The sequence below is a fragment of the Lygodium microphyllum genome, chromosome 19 (assembly GCF_053477565.2).
Source record: "Lygodium microphyllum isolate KBCC chromosome 19, Lygodium_microphyllum_v1.1.10, whole genome shotgun sequence".
NCBI classification, from domain to species: domain Eukaryota; kingdom Viridiplantae; phylum Streptophyta; class Polypodiopsida; order Schizaeales; family Lygodiaceae; genus Lygodium; species Lygodium microphyllum.
Window position 1 is genome coordinate 69,282,947 of NC_141153.1, and position 20,736 is coordinate 69,303,682.

The following is a 20,736-nucleotide window of genomic DNA, read 5'->3' on the forward strand; positions in this document are numbered from 1 at the left end:
AAAAAAGGGGATAAGGAGATGACCGCCCAAAAAGAGATTTAGGGTTTTATATATAAAGTTGAAAAGTGAATGAGAAGCTTATTCTTGTGTATGGCAAAAAGTGGCTCTCCTCTTCTTCTTCTTCTTCTTCTTCTTGCTTGCTTGCTTGAGCTTGTGCTTGAGAGAGGGAGTGTGAGAGTGTGAGGGAGTAAGTGTGTGAGGGTGAGGGACCGTGGGGTGGAGAAGCTCTCCATCTTCTCCTCTCTTCTTCTCTTCTCTTCTTTTCTCTTCTCTTGCTCGCGGCTATGGAGCTTGGAGCGTGGAGCTTGAGGATGGAGCTTGCTTGAAGCTTGCACTTGGATCGTGGAGTAACCGGAGTGCGCGGGAGAGGAGGTAACTCGAACGGCATGGAGGTAAGCTCACTACACCCGTAGATATGGATGGCGCGTCGGCTATGTGAGAGGTAGCCATTAGTGCTCGGCTTGGAACGCTTGAAGCAATAAGCGGTCCGTGGGTCTTGGCGGTTGAGCGAAAGCTCCCACAAGCCTGCTCCACTTCAACCACTTCCACAAAGATCAGCAGCTCAAAAAGCATGGGATACACAGGCTTTGTCGCTGATTGCATTGGTAGTTCAGCGGTCAATCATCCCCCACATTCGTTCAGCAGCTTCTTCACGAGAAGCTTGGCTAACTTTGGAGCAGATGCTTGCAAGCAAGAATGAGACTCACATCTCTTTCTTAAAGAAAGAGCTAGAGACATTGAAAATGGATGAAGGTGATTCTATTTAGGATCACTTGAACAAAATTCAGGACTTGCGAGAGCAACTCATGAATGTTGATGAGCACTATTCGGATGCACAAATGATATCTACCACTTTAAACTCGCTACCTCCTTCGTACTTGGCTTTTCATATGGCCTTAAACCTCACCATGAGGATTGACGCGCAGCCAATCACTTTTCTTCAGTTAGTCAGTTTGCTTCTAGAGGAGGGGTAAACAAGTAGAAATAGTAGTGTGGATGCTATAGCCTCTGAGCAGGCTTTTATGGCTAGATAGAAGGGCAACGGCAACTAAATGAAGAATGCTCTGCAAAGTTCTGGAACTTCTGGCACATCACAAGCAAGTAAAAAACAAGGGGACACGCAAGCCAAAAAGGAAAAATGCCATTATTGTAAGAAGCTATGCCACTACATCATTGAGTGCAGAAAGCGTATTACCAAGGAGAGGGAGTCAGGAATGTTTGTTTTTGATGCCTCCTTTCACTACTACTGAGTTTGCGTCCTTTGTTGTAGACAAGGACTATTGTTTTTACACATGCAGTTATGACATCTCTTGGGCAGATCGAGCATTTAGCTCTACTGAGGATATAGGCACTTGGTTTTTGACAGTGGTGCTTCTAGGCATATTACATATCGCAGAGATTTTTTTGCTCTTGTTAGTGTTGCTCCAGTTGGCAAGTCTGTATAGTGTGCCATTAATGTATCATACCCTGTTTGAGGTATTGGGGAGATTGTGCTCATAGCCATTGATGGCTCTATTCTCCACCTACAGGATGCTTTATTTGTGCCAGGCATAAAGAAGAATTTGCTCTCTATTTCTTCTTTCGCATGTTGTGGATTGTGAGTCACATTTGATGATGACAGATGCATGGTGAGAGACAAAGAATACATGACCGTGGTCTTGACAGGCACTTTATGTCATGGGTTATACGAGTTGGATGCTTTTTCAGTTGATCGGTCAGCGTATTTGACATCCACTCTTACTCCTGCTATGATACAGGTAGAGTTATGGCATGCTAGGATGGGGCATGTCAACTTTGGCAACTTGATACTCTTACAGCGTACACAGATGCTAGATGGATTACCTCTACTCGAGAGACCTCCTGAGCACTTGTGCGAAGGATGTATTTTGGGGAAAATGCATCGTTTTTCTTTTCCCCGCGATGTTGCTTTTAGAGCAATAGCCAGGTTGCAGTTAGTGCATTCGGATGTATGTGGGCCTATGCAGACAAAGTCATTGGGAGGATGTTACTATTTTGTGACTTTTATTGATGACTTTACTCGATTTTGTTGGGTCTACTCTTTGGTCAAAAAGTCAGAAGTGGATGATGCATTCTTGGCTTTTATTACACTTGTTGAAAACCAGTCTGGTTGTAAAATTAAGACTCTCCGTTTAGACCGAGGGAGAATACATGTCCTCTATGCTGAATTTTTTTTTGAAGCAAGGGCATTGTCCATCAGTACACTACTGCTTATACTCTACAACAGAATGGGGTTGCAGAAAGGAAGAATCTGTCACTCATGGAGATGGCCAGATGTATGCTGAAGGCAAAGAGCTTGCCTCACAGTTTTTGGATGGAAGTAGTCACGTGTGCTTGCCATGTTTTGAACAGATGCCCCACCAAAGCTTGAAGAAAATTACACCTTTTGAGGCTTGGAACAGCCGGAAAGCTTTTGTTGGACACTTTCATACCTTTGGGTGCCTTGCATATGCACATATTCCAAAGGTACTTAGAAAAAAGTTGGATGACAAGGCTGTTAAATGTATTTTTGTGGGTTATAGCAGTGAAAGCAAAGGCTAAAGACTCTATGATCCTGTTTCTAAAAAGGTGTTTGTCAGTAGGGATTGATGAAAAATCAGAACTGTCCCTGGCTGGTTTAGACACATATCAGGCTGCCCGTGATGTATTTGAAGGGCTGCTGCCCATTACATTTGGTGATTCAGTTGGAGTTTCAGCAAGTGAACTCAATGTTCAGCCAGCTGCTCCTTTGGAAAATGCAGAAAATCAGCCATTGGCTGATTTGAATATTCAACAAAGTGCTGAAACTGAAATTCAGCAAGAGCTTATGCACAGTCGAAAGGCAAGATAAATGCCTAGATGGTATTTATAGACTATGAAAGATAGTCATCTGGATGCACCCATGGCTGGTTGTACTAGAAGGCAAGCTCGTATGCATGATACTGCACATACCTTGGAGTTTGTCATGGCAGCAAGCACCCTTGATGATGAGGAGCTGGAATGTTTTGAGGATGCACAACAGAGTGTGCATTGGAGCAGCAATGCAAGCTGAATTGGATTCTATCACTAAGAATCAAACATGGGATTTGGTGTCTTTGCCATTTGGGAAGAAAGCCATTGGAACAAAATGGGTCTACAAGCTAAAATGGAATGTAGATAGATCCATTGACAAATACACGGCAAGGCTTGTAGCTAAAGGCTATGCACAAAGGAAAGGCATTGATTATGAGGAGACATTTGCTCCTACTTCCCGCATGACGACCATCAGGTCTATGGTTGCTTTGGGTGCTCATTATGGATGGACTGTACATCGGTTGAATATTAAAACTGCATTTTTACATGGGAAACTTCACGAGGAAGTATATGTACAGCAGCTCATTGGTTTTGCAATTGAGAGATGAGAACACTTGGTTTGCAAGCTGAAAAAAACTTTATATGGTTTGAAACAAGCTCTTAGAGCTTGGTATGCAAAGATAGATGCTTTCTTGCTTAGCCAAGGGTTCATAAACAACTCATTTGAGTCTACCTTTTACGTATGTAAAGAGGGGGGATTCATGTTGATCATTTATCTTTATGTTGATGATCTCTTGCTTACAGGGACACATGTTGATCAGATTTCAGCATTTAAATAAAATTTGCAGCAAACTTTTGACATGTCAGACTTGGGGTCTTTGCATTATTACTTGGGCATTCAGTTCATACATGATGCTAGAGGTATTGGGTTATCACAGTCAAGATACATTGGTAAACTTCTTGAGAAGTTTGGCTTACAAGATTGTAAGCCAATCTGTATACCAATGGAACTTGAACTTAAGCTGTCATTACATGATGACAGTGATTTGTTTGATATACATACATATGCTCCAGCAGTTGGATGTCTTATTTACCTATGCAACACTAGGCCGAACATACAGTTTGCAGTTTCAGCCCTCAACAGATATATGCATCGGCCACGCATGTCACATTGGCAAGCTGTTAATCGTGTCTTCCGTTACTTGCAGGGTACTCGATCTCTTGGATTGCTTTATGCCAAGAAGAAACCACTGCAATTACATGCTTACAGTGATTCTGATTGGGCTGGTGATTATGATTCACGTCACTCCACTAGTGGCAATTGTTTCTTTCTTGGCTCATCTTGCATATCTTGGCTTAGCAAGAAACAGTCCACTGTTGCCACATCGTCATGTGAAGCTTAATACAAGGCAGCTTTCACTATCACAGTTGAATGCGTATGGATTAGGCGTTTGCTAGCTGATCTGGATGTATTTGTTATGGAGCCTACTCCTTTGTTCACTGACAGTCAGAGTGCCATTGCAGTGGCACGGAACCCACTGTTTCATGCATGAACAAAACACATTGAGATACATTATCACTTTGTCAGAGAGAGGCTACATGCAGGTGATATCAGCCTTGTCTATTGTTCTACCACTAGTAATGTGGCAGACATCTTCACCAAAGCTCTTCCTCGTGAAAAATTTAAAGCATTTCGCAATGCTTTAAATTTGATCTCCCTTGGTAGCGGATGATCCTTGTACTCTTGATCACTCTTTACTCCAGGGGGTTTGTTGGGTATTTCACTCACGTCTCACTTATGCATGACACACACTTACGGGCACTTACCGTATTCGGGTGTGAACATCCCCTACAACCCTAAGGTTTAAGGGTTGTACCTCTTGTACTTTCAGTTTACACTCTTTCAGTCTATTGCATTGGGTATCATGCTTCACTCTCACACTGTCTACTGCTCTCTGTGCTAAGCTTCGATCCTCCCTTCCTTCCTCACACTAACCAACCTTCCACACCCTAACTAGAGTTAAATTAACCAACCATAGGGCCCAGTGTCACCACATTGAAGTCCTAAGACACAAGGTGTCCACACCACACTTTGACACTTATTTAAGTGTTCACATACCATACAAATTACATTGAGTACTGCCTAGAATTGACAAATTCTAGCACTACATGCCTTATCCAAGGAGGCAGGAAGTCGAACTACGACTCTGAAAGGTTGGTAGGTATGATTTTCCCCTAATTTTTAATGTCAATATATATAAGCTAGAAGATAGCCTCAAGTTCCATGAGAAGGACTTGATTCCCTCTTTTAAATGGTTTGTGGAGGACTTCTTAGCTTGTTCGAACCTTGCTTTCATCGCCATGTGCAACTACTTAAGGTTACTTCTCCAATCGCTCAATTAAAATAAGTTAGTAGAAGAAGAGGGTCTTCATCCCAAATGTTGTTACTTTCATGAGCTACGCACACTAGACTTAATGTAACACTTATTGTTTCAAGTGCTTCAAGCAACATGGCTATGGCTACCTCTCACATAACCATTGCGTGCTCTCAAACAGACACAAGGAACTCATTGATTTACCTTCTTGTTGTAGTCTATCCACAAAAGGATCATCGATGGCTCCACAATCCAAGCAGTGCCTCAAGTGAGCTCCACCTCTGTAGCCTCAATCACCATGCAAAGTTCATGTTGAAGAAAAATAAGAAGAAAAAGAAGAGGAGGAAGCAAGAGCTTCTTCCAGATTGATTCCTCACTCTACCTCACACTCTCCTTTCCTCTCTCTGTCTCTCTCTTTCTCTCACACACACACACACACACACACACACACACACACACACAAGAAAGATATATGTAAGAAGCAAAAAAAGAGCTCACAAGATTGCACACCACAAGAATGAGCTTATTCATTTACTTTTTAGCTTTTATATATGGCCTTAGTTTTCTTGGGCACCCTCCCATTTCCTTGGCTTAGACTAGTCTTCTCTTGCCTTGCACGCATTCTTTGATATTTTACAACATTTTAAAAACTTGTTGGGCCTAGATTTTTTGTGCTTGTGCCCCACTCAAGATGTTATTGCAATTGGTATAGGAGTGAGCTTGGCTCTCTTTTACAAAATAATTTCAAAATAATTTTCTGTGCAAAAAATTACATGTATTGGATAGGTGCTCTGATTTGTGCTTCTCTTGTCATTCTAAAAATTTATCATTTTTTTTGTGATCCTTTTGTTGTGCCTCCCTAGAAGGGGTTAATAACACTTCTAAGACATGTCGTGGATGATGGATAAGACGAGGATATGGAGATAGATGCCACATCACCATTCAACGCACCACTAGATGAGATTACAAATATTTGCCTATCTAAGAGACGTTATGCTGGTGGAAGTCTCAATGCATAGACCATGAGCAGACTTGGCTTTGAAGACCCCATACAATTGCCTATTTTAGAAGAGGATTCGAGTTTAGATAGCTTATTTTATATTGACATTGGGGCTATCACACTGAAAGGGAAGTGGAACCTAGGAGGAAGAAGCTTGGCGGTGAGAGCTATGGCGGATGCAGAGCAAGAGCCAAGAGAGAGAGAGACTCAAAAGTGGGAACTCCAACAACAACAATGTGTGGCCGGGCCTTCCTTTATTCAAACTATCACTAAAAGAATAAAGAATAAGTGATTGTGAGGGGCGCCCGCCACTTGCAGTGTCAGTGGCGGCTACTGTTAGTGTAGTAATATACGGGCGGCTAGATGGAGGCGCCTTTACCCCCAACAACCTCCCACTTAAAGGCAAATCTGCCCCAATGAGAGAGAGAAAAAAGAAAAGACAGTACAACATGTACATGTGTACAACAGGATAAGGAAAAAGACGTCATCTCATCCAATGCCTATCAATCTTCTGAGGAAGGCAAAGCGCTCAGTAGTGACGCTCTTCGTGAGCAAGTTTGCAGGATTCTGCTCAATCAAAATTTTGACAAGGTCAACAAACGTGTTCTCAACGACCTCGCGAATAAAGTGATACCTCACCTCAATATGTTTCGTCTTCGCATGGAAGACCGGATTCTTGGCCAGGATTCTTGGCCAATTGAATGGCACTCATAGAATTCGAATGCAGTGTAGGCATAACATCTGTCATACCAAGGTTTGCAATCAAATGGCCTAACCTTGCAAGCCTCTATGGCTGCAATATACTCTATCTCTATAGTAGAAAGGGCTGTATACTTCTGCGCCTTGGATATTCAAGAGATAGCCCCTTCAACATAAGTGAACACATAGCCAGAAGTGGGCTTCCTACTATCTGCATGTCGTGCATAATCAGAGTTAGTGTATTCCACAATTCCTGTATCCTAGCTGCCATAATAAAGACACATATTTGCTGTGCCCTTCAGGTACCTCATGATACCCTTCACGGTATCCCAATGTTTCTTGCCAGGTGTAGCCATATAACGTGTCACAACCCCAACTGCAAAAGCAATATCTGGACGGGTGGCTATCATGGCATACATAAGACTGCCCACGGCTGATGCATAGGGAATCTTGGCCATCTCGGCTCTCTGCTCATCTGTCTGCGGATAATCGGCCTGTGAAACCTTTACATGAGAAGATAATGGACAGTCAATAGGCTTAACATCCTGTATGCGGAAGCGCTCAAGGACTTTATGAATGTACTCCCTCTGTGATAGATAGAGTAGTCCCTGAGATCTATCGCGCGTAATACGCATACCAAGTATCTGAGAGGCCTGTTCTAGATCTTTTATCTCAAAGCTCTTCTTGACCTGAGCCTTAAGAGCATCTAGCTCCTCATGAGCTGTCCCAACTAAAAGCATGTCATCCACATAGAGTACCAAAATCAGTAAAGAACCATCACGGGCTTCCTTCGTGTACAAGCACGGATCCATAGCACTGCGACTGTAGCCCTATGACTGCATGAATGCATAAAACTAAAGGTAACATTCCCTAGGTGCCTGCTTCAAGCCATATAAACTCTTCTTTAGCTTGCACACTAGGTGTTCCTTGCCAGGGTCTGCAAAGCCCTTAGGCTACTCTATGTAAATCTCATCATGCAAGTCCCCATGTAGAAAAGTAGTCTTGACATCCATTTGGTACAAGTCCAGGTCAAACTGTGCAATCAAGGCCAAGACTAAGCGTAGGGTGGTCATCTTGACCACAGGAGAAAAGACTTCATTAAAGTCAACACCATGCTTCTACTTAAAATCCTTAGTAACCAATCGAGCCTTGTATGCCGGCTTGGGGTGTCCAGGGGTACTTTTCAGCTTGTACACTAACTTGCATGGCAAAGTCTACTTACCCTGAGGCAAGGAAACCAAATCCCAAGTTTGATTCTTATGCAATGAGTTAAGCTTAGATTGCATAGCTCTCTCCCAAGAGTGACAATCACCCTTGTGCATAGCCTCATCATAAGTGAGAGGCTCTCCTGCATCTGTAACCAGTACATAATCCATAGAGGGCGCAAAACGGTCAGGAGGTTGTCTATCTCTAGTAGAACGCTTCAATCCAGGCTCTGCTACCTGACCGACATCTTGTCTAATATCAGCATTCTAGCATCTGGGCCATGAGCATCAGGTGATGCTGCACTTTGTCTAGCTGGCCGTGGAGCGGGCTGAACGGGAGCAGGTGGCTCCTCCTGAAAGATAACTCTGCGTATCTCAACGACTTTCTTAGGCTGCATATGCATTTTGTCCTCATGAAAGATGACATCATGGCTGCGGATCACTTTCCGCGCGTGCGGATTTCATAGACGGTAATCCATCTCTCGTGCATCTCCATAGCCAATGAAAATGCATTTGACACTCTTAGGATCTAGCTCATTGCGTTTGTCCTTGGGCACATGGCAGAATGCCTCACATCCAAAGACACACAAATGATCATAAGAGGGGGGCTTGCCTGCCCATACCTCCTCTGCAACTTGAAAGTCAATGCCACTGCTAGGCGACCTGTTAATGAGATGCACTGCAGTAGTAACTGCTTTAGACCAAAAGTGCTGCGGTAAGCTAGCTTGGCTAAGCATGCTATGGACCCTTTCCTAAATGGTCCTATTCATGTATTCAGCTATACCATTCTGGGGTGGGGTATAAGGGGCAGTTGAGTGACGCTTAATATCCCGCTCATCACAAAACTGCTCAAAAGCACGTGATACATACTCACCCCCATTATCTGACCTTAGGTATTTGAGCCTTTTCCCAGACTGGTTCTCTGCCAATGCAAGCCAACACTGCAATATGTCTAAGACATCGGATTTTCTCTTTATGGGATAAGCTCAAACCTTACGTGAGTAATCATCCATGAAAGTAACAAAGTACTTTGCTCCACTAAGTGATTGACAGGGCATGGGCCCACATACATCTGAGTGCACAAGATCCAAGGGCTCACCCATGCGTTTCTTACCAGACTTTTTATGCGTATTTCTAGTCTGCCTGCCATACAAACAATGATCACAAGAATCAAAGTGTGAAGAGTCAAAAGGCGGAAAATATTGCAAAAAGCACAGAGCATTTTCATTCCTTTAAGAGACATATACCCCAAATGAGCATGCCAAAGGGATACATGGGGGATAGAACCCACAGACAAAACATGATCCAATGTAGCTCTAGATACAAGTAAGGGATAGAGGCTGCCAGACTTGGCACCTCTTGCAAGCACAAGCCTGTCACGAGTAATCTTCCATGCAGAGTCTCTAAAAGACACAAAATACCCTGCATCATTAAGCTGACCAGCTGACATAAGGCTGCGAGTCAACGCAGGTACATGGCATACATCATGTAAAACAAAAGAACTGCCAGAAGGAAAGTGCAACCTAACATCTCCAATGCCCACAATGTCAAGAGACCTGTCATCACTAAGACGCATAGAGCCAGACATGGTACGATAGGTATGAAACCAATCTCTATAAGGTGTCACATGAAAGGATGCACCCGAATCCAAGAGCGAGCACTGTGCATACATAGAATGTATCTCAGAAGTCTGTAAGGCATCGCATAAAGAAACTGCAAGTATGTAATCATCATCTGAATCAGTGGCCTGCATGATGTTAACCTCTTCTATCTTCACACTGGACTTTGCAGGTACAATACTGCACTCAAAAGACTTTTCGTGCACTTTTTCTTTTCCATTTTCCTTGCGCTTATCATTGCGCATTTTATGGCACTGCGGCCTAATATGTCCTGCTTTCCCACAATAATGACAGGTAAGATGAGACTTCCATTCACGGGACTTATTGCGACCACGTGACTTGGACCTGGACTTCTGAGAGTCCATGCCCTTATGATTATTATCATGCTTGCCATGTTTGCCACCTCTAATGGTTAATGCATATGAAGAGCGGGAAGCATCATTTCTTCTTCTGTTGATTTTCTCAGTCAAGAAAGCACTCTCAACATCTTTGATTTTCAGCCCATCAAGCTTGTTCGTGCATATGGCAGTACGGAAGACATCCAATGATTCAGGCAAGGTGCCAAGTAGAAACAACGGATGCAAGTTGTCTTTGAACTCAATACCCTGTGACAACAGACTCTTCATGATAGCATGAAACTGATTGAAATGAGATGAAAGGGAGGTCCCTTCCTTCATGCGAAGGCCCATTAACTGCTTCAGCCAATACATTTGTGACGCAGGACTTTGGTGCGCATAGAGCTCCTGAATCTTCTCCCATAAATCCCATGCACTCTGATTCTCATCTTCAACAACATTATGATGGACCTCTTCTGAGAGTGACAAAATAATGGTAGACTTGCATAGCTCGTCAACTTCCATCCAAACATCATCATCCATATCCTTAGGCTTAATACCCTTGAAATGCAAGGGTTTTATTTGCAATTTCGCACCAAAACTTCCCATATTTGGGACTTCCAATACCCATAGCTGGTACCATCCAACTTGGCAATGTTAAAGAGAGCTGTATCTTTCAGATGACCAGCCATAATGTCCCAAATCAAAGCAAAAAAGTAAAATTGTAGGTTGCTGTAATTAGTAGAAAATACACTAAAACCACTACTAAAACTGGCTGAAAGAGTGGATTTCACCAAGAGAAGTGTATGTCCACCAAATATGACCAAGATAACATCAAATAGTAAGCATTACCCTCATAGAAGTGCTCAAAATTTGTAGATTTCATCTTGCTGTAATAAGTGACAGCAGTATGTAAAACTGTCCCAAAATGAAGCAATCACTGATACATATGTCACTGCAACTGCCACATAGCAGGATACATCCAACAGTGAATTTCCAGGGGCAAGAAGGTACCAAAAAACTGTCAAATCAATCACTTGTCAGGCAAGAGACATCTCATAGGTCGAGAAGTCATGCATGTAATGGGTCTCGGGGTAAGAGAAGAGACCAAGTATAAGCAGAACTAATAGAGTAAGAGGCTCAATACATAACCATTCAAGATGCATACAAAACTGAAAAACCTGTGACAAAGATAGGTGCCTGCCCCAGTAGGCGTATCAAATCAGCCCACTACAGACAAACTGCAGACATAAAGCTCTCAAGAGAGCAAATGCAGGTAATTGTCCCACAAGCTCAAGCTCATCTGTAAATAAGACTCTGTGTACATCCGAATATACCAAGCGGCTCCCCTACTGGAAGTAAAGTCAGATGCAAAGAGAGCGAGCAAGGCTCTAATATATCAAAGACATAGCATCAGAAATGCCAAATCCCAGTAGGGTACATCCGGAGCATAAATCCCAAGCTCTCTCAGACCCATAAAGCATAAGCTTGAAAGCATTCAAAGAGCATGTAACGGATAACCAAATGTAATGCCCAGTAGATCCAAAATGCTCAAGTACATCTAAAGACAAAGCTCCAAGTAACTGTCAAGCATGGGTAAACCAAGTGGCATCCATATTTGACCAAAGCATAAATGCAAGAGCCCTAAATGTCAAGCAGTGACAATAGGCATAGACCGGTCCAAAGCATGCCAACTGAAGCCAAATGCCAGTGAAGAACGACCAAGTCGGAGCTTAATCTAAGCTTAAAAGCATTCTGGAACCAAGAAGCATTTGACAACCTCCAAATACATTGATATAATCATTCAAACCTCCAATAAGCACTTGTATCCATGAACCAATGCATACACCAAGTAAATGAGCTTCAGCCCACTGTATTACAGCAAGCAATTTATTGTTAAATGAAGCTCAAACGGTGCTCAAATCTGCTCTAAATCAGTCCCAAAGCATAGATATAGCATCCCATAACATCCGGGCATCACCGGGCATCAATAGACATTAAACGGGCAATGCCAAGAAGCATCAAACAGTAAATGTCAAGTGTTGCCCTGTTTTGACAGTCCTAGGACTGTGTATGCAGCAAAGGGCTGAAGGGGGAAGCACTCGAATCGATTACCGAAAGTCAAGCAATAATGCCGGGGAGTCAAGCAATGCTCGGGAAGGTTGCCAAGAGTGCTGGGAAGCTGAGGAGGAGCAAGGAAATGCTGGGGAGCAGATCAGCCCAGCCCCCTAAAAATGCACTGAAAATTGCGCTGGCTGTTCCTGGGGGCTGGGGGATCTTCAACAGCCCTTGGGGGCACTTGGCGATGTCAAGGGGGCTCCAATGCAGTTTGGGAAGAAGCCGATGAAGGTCCGGAAGCTCGGGGAGGAGGCGGGAGATCAAAACATATCTGCAAATGAAGGTGCCATGGTTGCCATTGAAGCTCTTCAAATCTGGGCTGAAGAGAATGGCGGGCAAGCTCCAATGCCTTTGCTCTGATACCAGTTGAAAGGGAAGTGGAACCTAGGAGGAAGAAGCTTGGCGGTGAGAGCTATGGTGGATGGAGAGCAAGAGCCAAGAGAGAGAGAGACTCAAAAGTGGGAACTCCAATAACCACAATGTGTGGCCGGGCCTTCCTTTAGTCAAACTGTCACTAAAAGAATAAAGAATAAGTGATTGTGACGGGCGCCCGCCACCTACAGTGTGCAGTGGTGGGTACTGTCAGTGTAGTAATACATGGGTGGCTAGGCGGAGGTGCCTTTACCCCCAACACACGCATTTTGGTAAAGAGTTGCTGCAATTAGGACATGGGCCCCCCTTTCTCCTTCCAGCCTAAAAAACCTTGCTATCCTTTTTCCTCTCTGGTCTTTTCCTCCCCTTTTATCCCCTCCTTCCTTTGTACAGCTGACCATCGCACTATGGTCCATTCCACTGTGAGTGCAACTAGATTTTTACAAGATTTAGTCTACCATACACTTTTGAAGATGGATTCGGTGGCACCACTTGTGTCTACTCACATCATAGTTAATTGGGCGCCTACACTCCTTTGCCATAGCCAGCCTCCCACATGGAGGAGGGAGCATACAATGGATTATGTAATTGATCTTGGGAGAGAGCCTAGCTCATACAAGATGTTTTTCATCCTGCCAACCCATTGGGGTAGATCCTCTCATTCTATGTTTACATTGCAAAGACTCTAAAATTTAGACACAGATCATTCATCTTCTCTTTGGGAGATGGGAGAGATTTCAAGGTGACTCCTTATTCATCTTCTCTAAAATTTAGACACAGATTATTCATCTTCTCTATGGGAGATGGGAGAGATTTCAAGGCGACTCCGAGAGGATGAGGAGGGAGGTGCTTTATGTAGATATGGGACTCTAATACCTTTTTTCATTTAGGGCCTCACATCATTTGGCATTATGGCCCACCAGATCAGTTTCTCACTTCTTGTACATTGTATTTATAATTTTACCTTGAGGCAGTTACACCACTGCCCCGGATGGATGGGGCAATGTGCAATGTATCCGTGAAAGGACACATTCACAGCACCCATGTTTGACAAATAAAATGGGTCTAGTGGTGTTTAAAGGCTCCCCTTTGTGATGATTGGCAGGGGCTCAAATCTTTCACTCGTGATACAACTTTTTACAATGTCAGTTAGCATGTTGGGTGTGGATAAGTTTTTGGGTGGGGGATCTCCTCGGCCCAAAAGTCTCAACAACCCAACAAGTGTGGGTAGAATGGAATTGTGACACTTGGCATGATGGACACTTTTTTTTCATGAAATTTGTCTGTCTGCCATGGTGTGTAACTGGCCTTGGTGTTTTGGCTGGGGCCTCAATAGAATATTGTTTTCTTGGGAAAAAAGAAAAGATTCTCTCATTCTCCATCATAGCCTTTGTCTCAAACCCCTGCAAATCTTCCCCACCCAAAAGTGTCCACTAGTCGTCGTCTACAAACATGGGTCGAATGGAATCGCGGCACATGGCATGATGGACACTTCTTTTCGCGAAATTTGTCTGTCCACCACGGTGTATAACTAGCCTTGGGAAAAAAGGAAAGATCCTCTCATTCTCCATCATAGCCTCTACCCTAAACCCAACATCACACCCACTCACTCTCTCCCCCCAGGCAAGCTGATCATCATACTCTGAACTGTGAGTTTGACCAGATGTACCAAGATGCTATCTACCTTGGGTTTTTGCAGAGGGATTCTGCAACTCTACTGGTGTTACATCACAGCTGATTGAGATCCTACACTCCTCTGCCATACACCACCCACTCCTCTAAAGCCAATATATGAAGGATACTCCAAAATAGCTGGCACAATGTTGTATTTCTTCTCTTGTTTGTAATTCCTCCCTGAGGATTAGGTGTGTCGTACTGACTTGTTTAAAACCTCATGAGAAGAAAGGCTCATATAAAGGTTGCTTTTTGCTCTGGTATTGTAGTAAAAAGATAATAGATATTAACTGCTATCAAATTTGCAAGAAGTTATCAAAAAAGTCTCTGTTGTTGGGTGAAAGACTGAAAGTTTAAATTATATTAAGAAATCAAAACTGGAAGAGTGAAATCCTTGTGTAACCTTCTTAAAGTAGGGACATATTCTTTTCACATGAGGATATGTAAGTGCTAAACGAACACAATTTTATGTGAGGATATGTAAATGCTTGATAAAATTTATGCAAATGTCAGGATTTGATATCAGAGATTTTAGTAGCATGAGTGGAGTTGAATTTGTCTTCCACATTTTCAGGTTGAAGAAGTTAAGCATACCTCAAGCAATACGTGTTCCTCATCCTTTGGGATATGGAGATCTACCAAATGGTGGATCATATATCATCTTGGAACACCTGCAATTTCGTCCCTTTGGTATGGTACGTGTAGCAGAGTTTTGTAATCTTGCAAATTGCTGCAGATCTAATATGGAAAAGAAATATTGCTTTGGTATGTAATAGAGGTTAGTCTGGTGGCATCGGATGTTAGCTCTGAATGTAGAAGGATTGTTTAGTGAAACCCACATATCAGTAAACCAGCAGGATCTGCCTGATTCCTTTGCACAGTGACTGCTTAGTGCTATGAAAGTCGCTCCCTGTTGATGGGTTCCTCGTTTCTCTATTGACAAGCAGAGAACTTCTAAATTTACCAATATCCAATGCAAAGACTTGCTTGTAGCCAAATCTGGAACCTTTGAATGAGCAGGGTGTATTCCACATATGGCTATAAAGAGCTATATGTTGAGGTTCAGAATGCACTCCTTAATGCTGCCTATTTCCTGGTCTAGCACAAGCAAGAAAAGACTAAAGTTTGGGGAGGGCCCACATCTCACTGACAAGCAAGAAAAGACTAAAGTTTGGGGAGGGCCCACATCTCACTGACAACACACAGAAAAAAGCGTCAGGCATGTCATTACGAGTGCATATGCATGAATGCATAGTACAGGTTGAGAATTTCCCTTCATGAAACATTTTCTCTTCTCATGCTATGTCCAAGAATTGATGTGTTCTTTCATTTCCCATTCCTAGGATCTAATCTTTCTCATGGCAGCTACTACATCTCATCATTGTGACCCCGTCTATAGAAGAGAAGGAATAATCAGAGAGTGGTCCTGCATCCAGTAGAAGAATTTGAGAATAGGAGGAAGGCCAGGATTATCAGCATCTTGAGGAAAGGGAACCCCCATTTGTTGCTTCAAACCCAATAGGTAGACATCATCATCATTGCTGACTTGAGAAGGATAATCACAAAGCAGTCCCCACCCACTAGAAGGATTTGAGAAATAGGATGAAGGCCAGGATTACCAGCCTTCTTGAGTAAAGGGAACCAGTTCCCACTCATTGCTTCAAACCCAGTAGTTAAGCACCATCATCATTGTCACTCTGTCTAAAGAAGAGAATGAATCATCAAAGAGTGGTCGCCCATCCACCAGTAGAATTTGAGCATCTACTAGAAAAATTTGAGAAATAGGAGGAAGACCCTTTTGTTTCTTCAAACTCAGCAGGTTTAGTAGCAGCTCTGAAGTATGACTCTTTGATTCTAGGGAAGACAAGTGTGGCTGTGTTAGAGATTTATTTGGACAGGCATTGGCTGTGTATTGTTGTACAGTTAGCATTCTCGGGCACAGTTATGCCTTTCCTGTCGAACAATTTTATGCAGTTGTCTGGTGTTTTCCAGCATTGCTGGCAGTCAGGCTGGCCATGCATCTGTGTAGATGTCACTGGCATAGGCATTGCTGCACAACATTCTTTAATCATCATTTATTGCTGCGATTCCATTTTTGCAGCAGTTGGCCAGTTTTAACTGGCTGACCTGATTATTTTATTGATTATTTCTTGCCTTATAGGCTGGCCAGCATCCGGTAATCTTCACTTGGTTTTTTAGGTGTTGTCCGGTGGAGATACACTTGACAGCCCGTTGTATATATCTGCCTTCTTCATTTCAGTGTTCACTCACAATAGATTTTTGCGCTGCAATTAATCATAGGCCAGTTATATCGCCTAGGGCAAGACGGGCTCTTAAGGCAGTGCATTTGTGAGCATAAAATTGCGAATGTCCTGTAAGAAGCTCATGGCAGCATAGCTGGAGGACATTTTGACGCCAATACCACACCCTGAAAAGTACTTCAAACCCAATCATGGTGGTCCACTCTTTTTAAGGATACAACCAGATTTTCCAAACACTATGATGAGTGCCAACACATGAAGTTACCTATTCGAAAGGATAAAATAGGACTCATTCCGGTAATTTCCCGCCAACCCTTTGGGAAATGGGGTATAGACTTCATGGGACCCATTAGTCCAGTTGCACAATATTCATAGACTTGATATCATGGGAAAATTTGAAATGGAGATTTCAACGTGACAAAAGTTTGTGTTTTCAGCATTTGAGGGCGAGTGGGAGGGCTGCCATCCACTGTCCATACAAGGTTGAGGCAAAGAGGAAAAGCAAGGGAAAGGAGAAAAGTTGCTGTTTTTGCTATTCATGAAGGAGAAAAAGTTGTGTTTTCAGTTGCTTGGAGTAGATTTTGAGTTTTCATTGCCTTCAATAGTTGAAACAGGTTCGGGACAAGCAGAGGAAGCCTTAGTAGAGTGTGCTTTTTGAGTTGGAGGGGGATTGCCCTTGTTTTTGTGCAGGTTATTGAAGTGACAATGTCTTTCGAGATGAATGTGGAGTTTCGGGCTATTATGGACAGTAGGGTCCTGTGTTACCGGCTCTTCCTTCAGATCTGAAGCTCGATGGGGAGAATTACTACATCTAGCGGGTTGAAACTAGCCTTCCTCCTTGGAGAGAGTGGTAATAACTTGATTTAACACTAATTGCAACAAGTAAATAAATCATATAAATTGAAATACGCACATTACCACTTTAATCTTGGACAAGGGACAACCTGTTGGTCCCAAAACTGGCGTTCCTTGCAGTATTTATTTACCTTTTATTGCAAATGAATGGAGTATAACTAAGATTCATCGATGTCCTTCGCTAATCCAAGTGCTACTTGTGGTCATTACTGGCCAATAAGCCTTCAAATCAAAATTTTCCTTGCTTTCTTGGAAAATTGCCCTTCATCTTGCTTCCAATACCAATTAAGGCCCAAATTTGATATGGGCTGGCTAGTCTCTTGAATCTTTTTGAAATTTTTTAATTTTAGAAGTTGGAATTTAAGTCCTAGGCCCTCGATACTGAGGACACATCCTGATGCAGCTATTCAATTCTAATTTCTACTGAAAATTAGGGTTTACAACAAAGATTTTCCAATATCTTCACCTTTGATGACTCAAATGGTTGGAGAGAGAGTACAGTAGGGAGATAAATTTTAGAGTTTCATCTCGAGAAGTCTAAAACATTGTGTTGCCTCGCTTAAATAGCCACGAAAGCTATCACTTGCAACTTAGGTCCACAAGAAAGGCTGCTATCCCCTCCTGTATGTTGTCACTGCACTTATAGGGCTCCAACTGTTGTTTGCCATAGGATTGGTTCTTGGTGGTTGCAAATCATATCAGCATCTCCTTGCTTTCTAATATTCTCCTCCTCTCTCATAGTGACTAGAATAGACTTCCATGAGCCCCCAAAAATGTTTTTCCACTTGCATGGGTAAGATTTGCTACGTGGCAGCCTTTTAATCCAATTTTTCAGTATTATCCAGCTTATTAAATTAATTTTTAGAATATTTAATTCTAAAAATTATTTTAATAATTAGTCTAGTGTCTAGAAAAATAATTTCACCAACCAATAATTAAATTGGCTAGGCCGATTTGTTTTTAAGTATCCTTGAGTAGTTATAAGCTCTTAAACTCGTATTAATTAATGTCTAGTCTCTAATGTTACCACGGACATTAGTGGCCAATAAATTGGTCTAGGCCAAAATCTGACAACGAGACACCACCCAGTATATATCAAACATAACTTATTGTAACTTTTGCCTTTGGTATCAACTGATATTTTGGAGTCATGGGTTCCACATTGTGATATAATTAACTTGTGTCTCACATGCGCAAGTTACATTTGCACATTTAATTAACTTTTAATCCTTGAAATCCTTGCATTCATCCTTGACTACACTATGATTTGCCAAAGCATCCATTGCCTCTATTGTAAATATGTATTGGCATCATAGTCAAACAATATGTGCACCTATTATTGAACCATATTTATACCCTTTGCATGTGAAATTCTAGTCATTTAAACCAGTTACAATCCACACACGAATTATAACCAGTGTCAGAACCATAAGAGATGCATCCACATGCCAAAACCCAATACTATTCTGATCACCAAGGGAAAGTAATGCATGAACTAAGCATGATGAGTGTCTCATGTCAATGTACTACATGATAGTCATGTAAAGCACACATCAATTGCAAACCATATTTAACTTATGCAAATTACTTAACCATGTTTATGCCCTTTGCATGTGAAATTCTAGTCATTCAAACCAATTACAATTCACACACATGAATTATAACTAGTGTCAGAATCATAAAGGATGCATCCACATGCCAAAACCCAATATACTCTGACCACCAAGGCAAAGTAATGCATGAACTAAGCATGATGAGTGTCTCATGGCAATGTACTACATGATAGTCATGTAAAGCACACATCAATTGCAAACCATATGTGACTTATGCAATTGTACTTCTTTTGCATCATCTACAAATGTACGTTGCATACCATCCATGTATCCTATACATACCGTGCAGAATGTACATCACATCCAAATGTATCTTTCATATATTCCATACATGCTAGCAACCTTGCATATGTATAGTTTTAGAGGGTAGGTGCAAACCATACACATTTGCATACCAACTCATAGTGACTAGTATACTAAATAGTGACTCGAACGGTAGAAATGCAATCAGCATACAGTACCTTGGATGCAACCAAGTATATCCGAGATCCACTACATAATTGATCTCTCCATTACTAGGGGAATGGAGATGCGACCTTCCATTGAACATGAGGATATACTCTGGATGTTCTATGCTTTGTTGAGCTTGAAAAAAACCCAAAAACACGATCCAAAGTCAGGTATAAAACACATAGGTGAAACAATGTTGAAGCTTCACCAAGAAATACATGTAAACTTTACCTCTAACTTATAGTGTCATGAGGACATGTATTTTTGAAACCTCACTTAACATGTGGATTAATTTTTAATCACATGGTTAAGTAAATGTTGCACATGTGAGGTATAACTGGGATTAGAGTAAATTTATGAGTTCGAGATCCAAGGAAATCACAGGATGTCAAAGGCAAAAGTTGCTATAAGTTATGCCGCATAGGTGCTTGGTGGTATTTGGTGCTAGTTGTTGGATAGGTAATTCATTTGGCCATAAGTGTCAGTTGGTGATACTAGAGTAGTGGTGTTTAATGGTACCTAATGCCAATTTGATGGTCAAAGATAGCGTAGAGATACTCGGGAATGGAAGTTGCCAAAGGAATTTAATCATTGGCTAGTGAGATTATTTTTTAGGGCACCAAAATAGTTATTAGATTAATTTTCAGTATTTAAAGATTGAAAGTTAATATTTACTAATGAATAATGTTGGAAAAACCATTTGGGAAGGCCGTCGCTTGTAAAAAATGCCCATGCAAGCTTGAAAAACGTCTTTAGAGGCTGGAGAGAGCCATTTTTAGTGCATTCAGTCTGCAGGAGAGAGGGAGGAGATGCTGTTGGTCTGATTTTCAGCCATTGGAGGACCTTCTGAGATAGCCAAGGGCAGGAGAATACCAATCATCAGCAGATGCCAGCATCTACAGGTTGTTGAGACAGGGCAGGAATAGTAAATGACCAATTTTCTTTAGTTTTTTGCATCTATAAGTTGTTGAGATAGGGCAACTGCAGTAAATGATAGATTTTTTTCAATTCTTCGTGAAGAAAGTTTAAATTTTCTCTCTCCTCAGCATTCTCTCTTATCTCCGAGCTTTTCTAGAGCTTGCTTCAAAGATTATAGAATTGAGATCGCCAGAGGTTGAGAAATTTCAGAATTCTCTGCTGTAAACCCTAATCTGCAGTAGAAATTAGGGTTTAGCAGCAGCCTCAGGAAACATGCCAGAAATTGGAAGCTCCAAGACTTGGATTCAATAGGGCTGAAGCAGTTTTTAGTCAAATTCAAGTGGAGGGACCAGCACATCAATGAATTTGGACATTTTTCATGTCCATAAAAGTGGGTGAAGGCCAATTGACTGCCTGAATCAAGGGGCAAATCAGATTGAAGACTTGTTGGT

At 42.1% G+C, this 20,736-nt stretch overlaps 1 protein-coding gene across 6 annotated transcripts in view; it reads left to right on the plus strand.

Moving 5' to 3' along the window:
- LOC148019996 (uncharacterized) overlaps positions 1-20,736 on the plus strand; it is a 94,326-nt gene that overhangs the window by 31,895 nt on the left and 41,695 nt on the right. For 4 of the 6 annotated variants that reach the window (XM_087700869.1, XM_087700873.1, XM_087700871.1 and 1 more), the window contains one exon: positions 14,762-14,882. In XM_087700869.1, coding sequence (XP_087556995.1) covers positions 14,762-14,882 — 121 coding nt within the window. The remainder of the gene's footprint in view (positions 1-14,761; positions 14,883-20,736) is intronic. The other 2 variants (XM_087700872.1, XM_087700870.1) reach the window with 1 other exon arrangement.